Source organism: Oryx dammah, unplaced genomic scaffold (genome assembly GCF_014754425.2).
Source record: "Oryx dammah isolate SB20612 unplaced genomic scaffold, SCBI_Odam_1.1 HiC_scaffold_28, whole genome shotgun sequence".
Lineage (NCBI taxonomy): Eukaryota > Metazoa > Chordata > Mammalia > Artiodactyla > Bovidae > Oryx > Oryx dammah.
In genome coordinates, this window is record NW_024070212.1 from 107,786,569 (window position 1) to 107,798,845 (window position 12,277).

Genomic DNA, 12,277 nt, shown 5'->3' on the forward strand with positions numbered 1-12,277 from the left:
AAGAAGAGATAAGAAAGCCTTCTTCAGTGATCAATGCAAAGAAATAGAGGAAAACAACAGAATGGGAAAGACTAGAGATCTCTTCAAGAAAATTAGAGATACCAAGGGAACATTTCATGCAAAGATGGGCTCGATAAAGGACAGAAATGGTATGGACCTAACAGAAGCAGAAGATATTAAGAAGAGGTGGCAAGAATACACGGAAGAACTGTACGAAAAGGATCTTCACGACCCAGGTAATCATGATGGTGTGATCACTAATCTAGAGCCAGACATCTTGGAATGTGAAGTCAAGTGGGCCTTAGAAAGCATCCCTACGAACAAAGCTAGTGGAGGTGATGGAATTCCAGTGGAGCTGTTTCAAATCCTGAAAGATGATGCTGTGAAAGTGCTGAACTCAATATGCCAGCAAATTTGGAAAACTCAGCAGTGGCCACAGGACTGGAAAAGGTCAGTTTTCATTCCAATTCCAAAGAAAGGCAATGCAAAAGAACGCTCAAACTACCGCACAATTGCACTCATCTCACATGCTAGTAAAGTAATGCTCAAAATTCTCCAAGCCAGGCTTCAGCAATACGTGAACCGTGAACCCCCTGATGTTCAAGCTGGTTTTAGAAAAGGCAGAGGAACCAGAGATCAAATTGCCAACATCTGCTGGATCATGGAAAAAGAAAGAGAGTTCCAGAAAAACATCTATTTCTGTTTTATGGACTATGCCAAAGCCTTTGACTGTGTGGATCACAATCAACTGTGGAAAATTCTGAAAGAGATGGGAATACCAGACCACCTAACCTGCCTCTTGAGAAATCTGTATGCAGGTCAGGAAGCAACAGTTAGAACTGGACATGGAACAACAGGCTGTTTCCAAATAGGAAAAGGAGTACATCAAGGCTGTATATTGTCACCCTGCTTATTTAACTTCTATGCAGAGTACATCATGAGAAACGCTGGACTGGAAGAAACACAAGCTGGAATCAAGATTGCCAGGAGAAATATCAATAATCTGAGATATGCAGATGACACCACCCTTATGGCAGAAAGTGAAGAGGAGCTAAAAAGCCTCTTGATGAAAGTGAAAGAGGAGAGTGAAAAAGTTGGCTTAAAGCTCAACATTCAGAAAACGAAGATCATGGCATCCAGTCCCATCACTTCATGGGAAATAGATAGGGAAACAGTAGAAACAGTGTCAGACTTTATTTTTTTGGGCTCCAAAATCACTGCAGATGGTGACTGCAGCCATGAAATTAAAAGACGCTTACTCCTTGGAAGGAAAGTTATGACCAACCTAGATAGTATATTCAAAAGCAGAGACATTACTTTGCCAACTAAGGTCCGTCTAGTCAAGGCTATGGTTTTTCCAGTGGTCATGTATGGATGTGAGATTTGGACTGTGAAGAAGGCTGAGCACCAAAGATTGATGCTTTTGAACTGTGGTGTTGGAGGAGACTCTTGCGAGTCCCTTGGACTGCAAGGAGATCCAACCAGTCCATTCTGAAGGAGATCAACCCTGGGATTTCTTTGGAAGGAATGATGCTAAAGCTGAAGCTCCAGTACTTTGGCCACCTCATGCAAAGAATTGACTCATTGGAAAGGACTCTGATGCTGGGAAGGGTTGGGGGCAGGAGGAGAAGGGGACGACAGAAGATGAGATGGCTGGATGGCATCACGGACTTGATGGACGTGAGTCTGAGTGAACTCCGGGAGATAGTGATGGATAGGGAGGCCTGGCTTGCTGCGATTCATGGGGTTGCAAAGAGTCGAACACTGAGCGACTGAACTGAACTGAACTGCTATTTGAGCTCAGCTGGAGTTCTGTGGCAGGAAATGGCTTGCTTCTCATTAGTACCACCTCTGTAGACACTCGGTATGCCGTTTTCTCAGCCTTGCTAATTTTTCCACTTGGCTTTTCAGCTTCTCATCCTCTCACGTCTCCTCTCCCACTCTTTTTATCCTTGTGTGTTTATTTTGGTCTTATTCACTTGCTTTCATTTTTTTTGTGGAGCTCCAAGAAGAAGACAAGACAAGCACATGTGTTCAAACCACCATTTTTCCTTCTCAGCAACAGTATTTTGAGGTCATGAAATGTACAGCAATTTTCTAGGATCTGGGGCCAGAATTTCATGAGTTCTTCCCTGGAGAAGCCACATTCCTTGAATTTGTAGTGCCTCTGCTCTTCCAGAGTATCTCTTGTTTTCTTTTTCCCAGAGGCTAGAACTGGGCCAGAAGTATTTTTGCCTGGTCCATTCATCGGGTTTCCAGTTAACTGACCATGGAGGCATATACTGCTTGCCAAGGAGCCAACTCACGTTGCCTCTTCCCCTTTCTCCATTCTTCTATGTCCATGATATTCACACAGGAGGAGTACATAGTGCAACTCTGCTAAGTCTGGAAAATGATAGTAAGTAATGAAAGGGAATCTCTAAGTTATATGGGGAAAATATTTGAAAACTTCAGGCTGAGGGTATTATATGGAATGGGTGGGTGGGGGTAATTTGGTCCATAAATTTTGTATCATTATCCACACATCCTTGTGTTTCTGAATCTGCTGAAGTTAGTACTAGTAATAACTGGAAATTTTCTATATGCTTGTTAAATGCTGATTTATTAACTTATAAAAAACCATTATATATTAACTACATGATTCTCAACAACCCAATGAGGTAGGTACTACCATTATCTCCAGTTTACCACTAAAGAAACTAAAGCGCACAAAGGTTAAATAAAAGGCTAAGGTGAAGAAATTGAATCTAGGCATTCAAACTCCAGAGCTCAGATGTTTAACCACTATCCTCGGCTGCCTCTTATCTTAGAACTAGATCACATTTTGCTTTCTTTAACTCATTAGATGAAAATTTTAAGATACCAGGAATTCCCTGGTGACTCAGAGGTTAAAGCGTCTGCCTGCAATGCAGGAGAGCTGGGTTCTATCCCTGGGTCAGGAAGATCCCCTGGAGAAGGAAATGGCACGCTAGTGTTCTTGCCTGGAGAATCCCATGGATGGAGGAGCCTGGTGGGCTACAGTCCATGGGGTTGCAAAGAGAGCCTGGTGGGCTACAGTCCACGGGGTCACAGACAGTTGGACACGACTGAGCGAATAGTCTTGTTTTAAGATACCAAGTCTCAGAAACCAATCAAAAATTTCTCACACTACTTATTTACTATTATATTTAAGACAGAGATCATATCTTGGTGATATCCTCACTGATTTTAGCCTTCTGTTTCAACTGGGATTCTTCAACCATCTGAATAAGCCTGGCCCCCAAAGGTGGTATTGCTTCCCTGTAGTTGGAGCCAGTGATGGCATGGATGTGTGCAATCTTACAACAGAGTCTCTGAGTACTTAAGCACTTGGTTTGGGTTGCAGTTCCAGCAAGAATGAGGAGTCATTCTGATCATTTTCATTATTTTCCTAGGGTCAGATTAGGTGAGCTCATACTAAAATTCAGTTTCAATTCCCTTTTTTCTTATTTGAGATATAAAAGAAAAAAATATTTTCTTCATCTATTTATGGATGCACCCACTAGGGGAGGAGGAAGGATGAGCCAGGGGTACTACAGACTCAACCAAAGATACTACAGTCATTTTGCAAAAGCTGGAAGCGAGGAAGTAGGATAGAAAGAGATCTCTTGAAGGGTAGGTACGGAGATTTCCCATGTTCCCCTGCTCTCATACATACATAGTCTCCCCCAGTATCCGTCTTCCCTCCAGAGTGATACATTTGTCACAATTGATGAACCTACATCATTATTGCCCAGAGTCCCTGGTTTAGTTAAAGTTCACTCTTGCTGTTGTATATTTTATGGGTTTGGGCAAAAGTATCAATCATTATGGTATCACATATTTTCATGGCTCTAAAAACATACATTTTCACTGGACTGATATTTTTATTGCTCTAGTCAAGGCTATGGTTTTACCAGTAGTCATGTATGGATGTGAGAGTTGGACTATAAAGAAAGCTGAGTGCCGAAGAATTAATGCTTTTAAACTGTGGTGTTGGAGAAGACTCTTTTGAGAGTCCCTTGGACTGCAAGGAGATCCAACCAGTCCATCCTAAAGGGGATCAGTCCTGGGTGTTCATTGGAAGGACTGATGTTGAAGCTGAAACTCCAATACTTTGGCCACCTGATGCAAAGAGCTGACTCATTTGGAAAGACCTTGATGCTGGGAAGGATTGAGGGCAGGAGAAGGGGATGACAGAAGATGGGATGGTTGGATGGCATCACCGACTCAATGGACATGAGTTTGGGTAAACTCCAGGAGTTGGTGATGGACAGGGAGGCCTGGCGTGCTTCGGTTCATGGGGTCACAAAGAGTTGGGCATGACTGAGCGACTAAACTGAACTGAAAATCATAATATCAGTATTTTTTTTTTTCAGTGTTTTTTTTTTATTTTAAATGATGGTTCAAAGGCAGACTTGTAGACTTGTATCTCTTCAGGAGATGGAAGGCAAATGCAGCCTCTGAAGGGAACTGTTCTAATTATTGCCTAAAAAAGTAAAGTTATACAACTATATTCAAGGACATAAGACAAGGCACTACATTAAAACTAGGATGACTGAACATTTAGGGGCAAACAGCTGAAAAAGGAAAGGGAGATAGATTTAAGAATAATCTGAGTTGGGACAAGGATCCATCAGTCCTGGATGCTTCTGTTACCTGAATATCTTGAATCACATCATTTCCTGTTTTACCTTCTACAGTGTCTCCACTGAAATTTCAAATCAGCCTTCTCACAGAACTAAATAATAGTTATCATTGTGTTGGGATTCAAAATTTCAATCCAGTAACCATCAGGATCTTGAATAAATGCCAGGCCTTTCATTTTACCGTCATTAGGCTTCTTCACAAATCTGACTCCCAGTTCTTCAAATCTTTTACAAGCAGCGTGAATGTCGGGAACAGCAATTCCAATGTGACCGAATCCTCGAGGGTCTGAATTGCCACTGTGGTAACTCTGGGTCTCATCATCTTCCGTGCCCCAGTTGTGTGTCAGCTCAAGTGTAGCTTTTCTGGAGAAGACCTATGCTACTTTTTCATCTTTATCTTTTGGGATGTCATTTTTATCCTCATAAGCCAAGAAGTAGAGTGAAAATTTCATAGTGGGGAAATCAAATTTCTGGAGTAGTGTCATTCCAAGAATTCTCGTATAAAAATCCAGTGACTTCTTAGGATCCTTAATTCGCAGCATAGTCTGCTGCAACAGAAAATCCTTGGTGCTGGGGTCCGGGTCGGAGCAACAGCTGAGGGCAGCCTCGTCGGTGAGGCCACCGGAGGCGGGCTGTGGTTCTGCCATGGCTGCACTGCTGTATCACGGACTACGGTCCCGGGAATGCCATAATATCAGTATTTTGGATTCATCTGTATTGTTGTGTGTATCAGCATTTCTTTCCATTTTATTGCTAGGTACAATACATTGTATGAATTGTATGAATTCATTGTATGAATTCACCATATGAATATAACAGTTTATTTAGCTATTTCTCTGTTGATGAATACTTGAGCTATTTCAAGTTTCAGTTCAGTTCAGTCACCCAGTCATGTCAGACTGTTTGCAACCCCATGGACTGCAGCACGCCAGGCTTCTCTGTCCATCACCAACTCCCAGAGCTTGCTCAAATTCATGTCCATCACATCGGTGATGCCATCCAACCATTTCATCCTCTTGTCTCTTTCTCCTCCTGCCTTCAATCTTGCCCAGCATCAGGGTCTTTTCAAATGAGTCAGTTCTTCGCATCAGGTGGCCAAAATATTGGAGCTTCAACTTCAGCATAAGTCCTTCGGATGAATATTCAGGACTGATTTCCTTTAGGATTGACTGGTTTGATCTCCTTGCAGTCCAAGGGACTCGCAAGAGTTGTGGGTTAATATAAATAAAGCTGCCCTAGACATTCTTTTGCAAGTCTCTTGTAGACCTGTGCTATTCTTTCTCTTGGGTAAATACCTAAGAGTGGAACTGTTAAGTAATTTTTTTTTTAAAGAAACTATTTGGCTTTTTTTCCAGAGTGGTTGTGCCATTTTACATTCTCATCAACAGTGTATGGGAGTTGCAATTGCTTCATGTCCTTGCCAATGTTTGTTGGTTGTTAGTCCTTTTTTACTTTTGCCATTCTGGTTGATATGTTGCGGTAGATCACTGTGGTTTTAATTTGCACTTCCCTGATCAATTATTTTGAACTTTTTCATGTGATTATTGACAATTAATATATCTACCTTTGTGAAGTTTATGTTAAATATTTGCCTAGTTTTAAATCTTTTCTGGGGTTTCATTACTGATTGGTAGTTCTGTATATATATTCTGAATTCAAGTATTTTGTCATATACATGCAAAGTGCATTTGAGGAATATTTTTTGCTGGCTCTCTGACTTGCCTAATTCATTGTTTAATAAGTGTCTCTTGAGCAGAGTTTTAATTTTTGATGAAATGTAATTTTCAAGGTTTTCTTTTGTAACTACTTCTTTCTGTGATCCAAGAAGATGACTAGGTTTTGGTTTGTTTGTTGGATGTTTAAAAAAAGGGGCAAGGGGAGAAAACATCTCTATTGTTTGCTTCCTAAAGAGTCTGAATTAGCTTTTTCGTCTGTCTAAAGCAGAAATTCTTAACCTTATATATTGTGTGCTAAGGATTCCTTTGGCACTCTGGTAAAGCCTATGAACCTTTTCTTGGAAAGTTTTCAGCACCTTGGTTTTAATATGCCTTGATGTCCTTTCTTCATGCTGTTTGGGCTTGGAACACCTTAAAGCTTTTAGGTCTGTGTGTTTATACATATACGTATATATATATACACACATATATATAATATTTACATAGGTATATAATGTAGGTATAATATATATTGTGGGATTTATAAATATGCAATGATTCAAAGTATACTACTGTAAGATTTCTTATGCTATTCGTAAGATAGTACAATATCATTTGAAGGTAGATTGTGTACTCTTGCCTGGAAAATCCCAAGTACAGAGGAGCCTGGTAGGCTGCAGTCCATGGGGTCACCAAGAGTCGGACACGACTGAGCGACTTCACTTTCACTTTTCACTTCCATGCATCATTCGAGAAGGAAATGGCAACCCACTCCAGTGTTCTTGCCTGGAGAATCCCAGGGACGGGGGAGCCTGGTGGGCTGCCGTCTCTGGGGTCACAGAGAGTCGGGCACGACTGAAGCGACTTAGCGGCAGCAGCAGCAGCAGTGTTAAGTTAAAAATGCATATTAGGGCTTCACTGGTGACTCAGAGGTAAAGAATCCGCCTGCCAATGCAAGAGTCACGAGTTCAATTCCTGATCCAAGAAGATCACACATGCCACAGAGCAACTAAGTCTAGCAACGCTAGAGCCCAGGAGCTGCAGCCACTGAGCCCATGTGTCACAGCTACTGAAGCCTGCACACCCTAGAGCATGGGCTAGGAGAAGAGAAGAGAAGCCACAGCAACGAGAAGCCTGAGCACCCCAGCTAGAGAGTATCCCCTGCTTACCTCGACTAGAGAAAAGCCCATGCAGCAATGGAGGCTCAGCACAGCCAAGAATAAATAAATAAAATTATTTAAAAAAAATTTTTAAAGCATGTTTAAAGAAGTATAGCAAACAGTAGAGGAAATACATGGGATAATTCACCCAAGAAAAAGCAGGACATGAGGAACAAATGAGTCCAAGAGGAAACAAATACAAGGATGATAGACTTAAACCCCAGCACATAATAATTATATTAAATATAAATGGATCAAGCACTCCAATTAAAAAAATTTGCCATATTGAAAAAAAAAATTAGCAAGCAGCGAATTCCCTGGTGGTCCAGCAGTTAGGACTTAGCCCTCTCACTGCAGAGGGCTTGGGTTCAGTCCCTGGTGGACACTAAGGTTCCACAAGCCACTCGGCATGGCCAGTGAACAACAAACAAGGATGTCTAAATAAAGGCGCTTTAAGAAGGGCATTTGCATTTGTTCATCTTTTTCTCTTAATTCAAACCTGCAACTTTCTTGTAAGAAAAGGCAGAGGGGGTGTGATAGCCAAATCCTGACTAATGATCATAATGTGTAAGTCTCATTTGTTTCCACACGAAGAAAAACTTGGACATCTCATTTGGTGATTTAGTTAAGTGTTACTGGTAATATCTGGGCTTATTAATCAAATACATATCCTTATATTGGAAACATATCTAACAGCCTCTTAAAAACTTGGCATTTCTAACAGAGTTGATATCTGACTTTTAATAAGATATCAAGATCAGCCTGTGTAAATACAAGAAAGAAACATCCTAGAGCTGTGGGGAAAGCACTGGACTTGGAATTAGAGGGACTAGAGTCAAATTCTAGCTATGCTGTTAAGTAACTCTGTGATCCTGCATAAGCCCTCTTTCCTTCTCTGGGTCTTAGTTTCCATCTATTAAAATAGGGATAATAATAATACCAGCATTGTAGGTTTGTTTGTTGATTAAACAATGCACAGGAAGGGTCTAGACTAGTGCCTGGCATATCAGTTCTTCCTAAAAAAATAGTAGTTGAATCTAGTATCACAATATTTGGAGAGCTAGTGGTAGTTGAAAGGGGAGAAGCTAAAGCATTAATAGACAGAAAGAGAATACTGACTAGAAGCTCTTTGAAAGCAGACATCTTTTTTTTTTTAGTTTTTATTTTGTATTGGGGTATAGCCTACTAACAATGTTGTGATAGTTTCAGGTGAACAACGAAGAAACCCAGCCATACATGTATCCATTCTCCCCTAACTCCCCTCCAGGCTGCCACAGAACATTGAGCAGAGTTCCATGTGCTCTACAGTAGGTCCTCCTTGGTTACCCATTTAAATACAGCAGTGTGTACATGTCCATCCCAAACTCCCTAACTATACCGTCCCTCTATCCTTTTCCCTGGCAACCATAAATGTGTTATCTAAGTCTGCAGTCTGAAAGCAGACATCTTCTTTATTTCTTTAGGAAATAAAATATTTCTTTCTTTCTCAGGAATTTCTAGTCCCAATTTTACATCTAATGTTTGGTGACAGGCAAGCGGTTAAGCACTTGTTTTAGGCTTAGACTAGTCTTTCTGCAGTTATTCTATCATTCCACTCCATGGTTTAATGATGGTGAAAGGAATTAGTGTTTATTTAATTCCTACCACGTGCCAGTCTGTGAGTTAGGGGTCTTACTATATACTATCTCATTTTAATGGAGTTTGTTTGGGCAAAATTGAACCTGAGAAAAAAGAAGTGACTTTGCCACAGTTACACGGCCAATAAGTGGCAGGGCCAGCCTGTGAACAAAGAAAGATCTCTCTGATGCCAGAGTCTGGGCTTGTTCCATGGCACCTTGTTGCACCTCTGGCTCTTGCCTCACCTGGGCTATATAACAACAGTGTCCTCACTGCTTCTGTTTTTTCTTTTCCCAGTCTATTCTCCCAATGGCAACAAGCTGAACTTCCTAAAAACCCTGCATGGTCTTCCTTGACTCAACATTTGTTGGCTTCTCTTTGGTACTGTGCGGTTTTGTTTGGCATTTCATGGTGGAAGAATCAATTTGCTATGTGACCTTAGGCAAATCATCTGTCACAAACTGATCCAAGCCAACATGCTCATTTATTAATTTTATTATATTAATGAACATTTCTTTATTAATTATTGAGTGGCATTTTGGGTTGTTGTTATTGCAGGGGTGAGGGGCAGATATCAGTAGCCTCCAACAGTAAGAGATGGGCCACATGTTCTTTCTCAAAACCTAACTACCAAGTGGTGTGTTACAATGAAATCAAATCAAGTCTCAGATGGAAATCTGCCACATGCTCAAAATATAACAGGCAGGTAAAACCAGTCATACAACTTGCAAGCCCAGTGAGGTCCCAGCTCTTGATCTTTTTATACATTTTGCCAAGTACCTTGTATGAAAGGTTAACTGTAAGTAAATAAGACAATATTTTATCAGCAGGATTCATCTAGACTGCTAGTCAGATGCAGGTAACAGGATCCTTCACTAATGGGGAGAAAAAGACAAACTAGGTCCTAGCCCATAACATCACTCTGCAGAAGCTAGTTGCTGGGATTACTAGATTCTTATATGTTGGTCAAGCAAGGGTGGAGGTGCCTATGTAACACAATACATGCCTGCATGCTCAGTCACTGCAGTCCTGTCTGATTCTTTGCAGCCCTATGGACTGTACCCTGCCAGGCTCCTCTGTCCATGGGATTTCCCAGGCAAGAATCCTGGGGTGGGTTGCCATGCCCTCCTCCAGGGGACCTCCCTGATCCAGGGATCAAACCTCTGTCACCTGTATTGGAGGTGGATTCTTTACCTCCTGAGCCACTTGGGAAGTCCATATAATACAATGCTTCTAGCCAAATCACTTGACTCCATTTATTTCACCCATAAAAAAAACACATTTAACAGTTAACCTATTTAACAGCCGTCTAATGTTGATTAAAGATAAAGATAGTTGAAGTTCTTATTGTAAACTGCTACTGGAATATGGACTGTTGATTAGAATTTCAGATACTAATTAACCATTCCAATGTTTTCTTCTAGGAAGTTTAAGGTTTCATGTCTTATGATCAAGTTTTTGATTCATTTTGAATTAACTTTTAATGTGTGGTGTAAGATAGTGGACCAGTTTTTTTCCTTTTCGTGTGTGTCTAGTTTTACCAACACCATTTATTGAAGAGACTGTCCTTTCCCCATTGGGTATTTGCAGATCCTTTGTTGTAAATTAATTGACCATTTATGTGTGGGTTTATTTCTGGGCTTACCATTCTGTTTCAATGATCTAAATGTCTGTTTTTATGGCAATAACATACAGTTTTGATCGCCATAGCTTTGTATTATAGTTTGAAATCAGAAAGTGTGATGCCTTAAGCTTTTTCATTCTTTCTCAAGAGTGCTTTGGCTATTTGGGGTCCAAAATAGTTGGCTTAAAGCTCAACATTCAGAAAACGAAGATCATGGCATCTGGTCCCATCACTTCATGGGAAATAGATGGGGAAACAGTGGAAACAGTGTCAGACTTTATTTTTTTGGGTTCCAAAGTCACTGCGGATGGTGATCGTAGCCATGAAATTAAAAGATGCTTACTCCTTGGAAGGAAAGTTAAGGCCAACCTAGATAGCATATTCAAAAGCAGAGACATTACTTTGCCAACAAAGGTCCGTCTAGTCAAGGCTATGGTTTTTCCTGTGGTCATGTATGGATGTGAAAGTCAGACTGTGAAGAAAGCTGAGTGCCAAAGAATTGATGCTTTTGAACGTGGTGTTGGAGAAGACTCTTGAGAGTCCCTTGGACTGCAAGGAGATCCAACCAGTCCATTCTAAAGGCGATCAGTCCTGGGCGTTCATTGGAAGGACTGATGCTGAAGCTGAAACTCCAGTACTTTGGCCACCTCATGCGAAGAATTGACTCACTGGAAAAGACTCTGATGCTGGGAGGGATTGGGGGCAGGAGGAGAACAGGAAGACAGAAGATGAGATGGCTGGATGGCATCACCGACTCGATGGACATGAGTTTGGATAAACAACTCCGGGAGTTGGTGATGGACTGGGAGGCCTGGTGTGCTGCAATTCACGGGGTTGCAAAGTGTCGAACATGACTGAGTGACTGAACTGAACTGAACTATAATTCCTTATGTCCTTTATTTTTTTCCAAAACCCTTATCACTTTCTGACATGATATATGTATTTACTTATTTGCTAGTGTCTATCTTCATCTATAAGAATATAATCTCTATAAGACAAGAAACTGCAGCTATGAAATTAAAAGATGCTTGCTCCTTGGAAGAAAAGCTATGACCAACCTAGACAGTGTATTAAAAAGCAGAGACATTAGTTTACCATCAAAGGTCCGTTGAGTCAAAGGTATGGTGTTTCCAGTAGTCATGTATGGATGTGAGAGTTGGTCTATAATGAAAGCTGAGCACTGAAGAATTGATGCTTTTGAACTGTGGTGTTGGAGAAGACTCTTGAGAGTCCCTTGGACTGCAAGGAGATCCAACGAGTCAATCCTAAAGGAAATCAGTCCTGAATATTCATTGGAAGAACTGATACTGAAGCTGAAACTGCAATACTTTGGCCACCTGATGCAAAGAACTGACTCATTGGAAAAGATCCTGATGCTGGGAAAGATAGGTGGGAGGAGAAGGGGACGACAGAAGATGAGATGGTTGGATGGCATCACTGACATGATGGACATGAGTTTGAGTAAGCTCCGGGAGTTGGTGATGGACAGGGAAGTCTGGCGTGCTGTAGTCCATAGGGTCGCAAAGAGTCAGACATGACTGAGTGACTGAATTGAACTGATACTCTCTATGCCTG

General features: G+C 41.1%; 1 protein-coding gene across 1 annotated transcript; it reads right to left on the reverse strand.

The window, feature by feature from the left end:
* Window positions 1–4,371: 4,371 nt before the first annotated feature.
* Window positions 4,372–5,318, reverse strand: LOC120856425 (lactoylglutathione lyase-like). Its single transcript, XM_040231706.1, is given in 1 exon segment — window positions 4,372–5,318. A coding segment is annotated over 1 exon segment (555 nt). The 5' UTR covers window positions 5,294–5,318; the 3' UTR covers window positions 4,372–4,738.
* Between the last annotated feature and the right edge of the window lie 6,959 nt (window positions 5,319–12,277).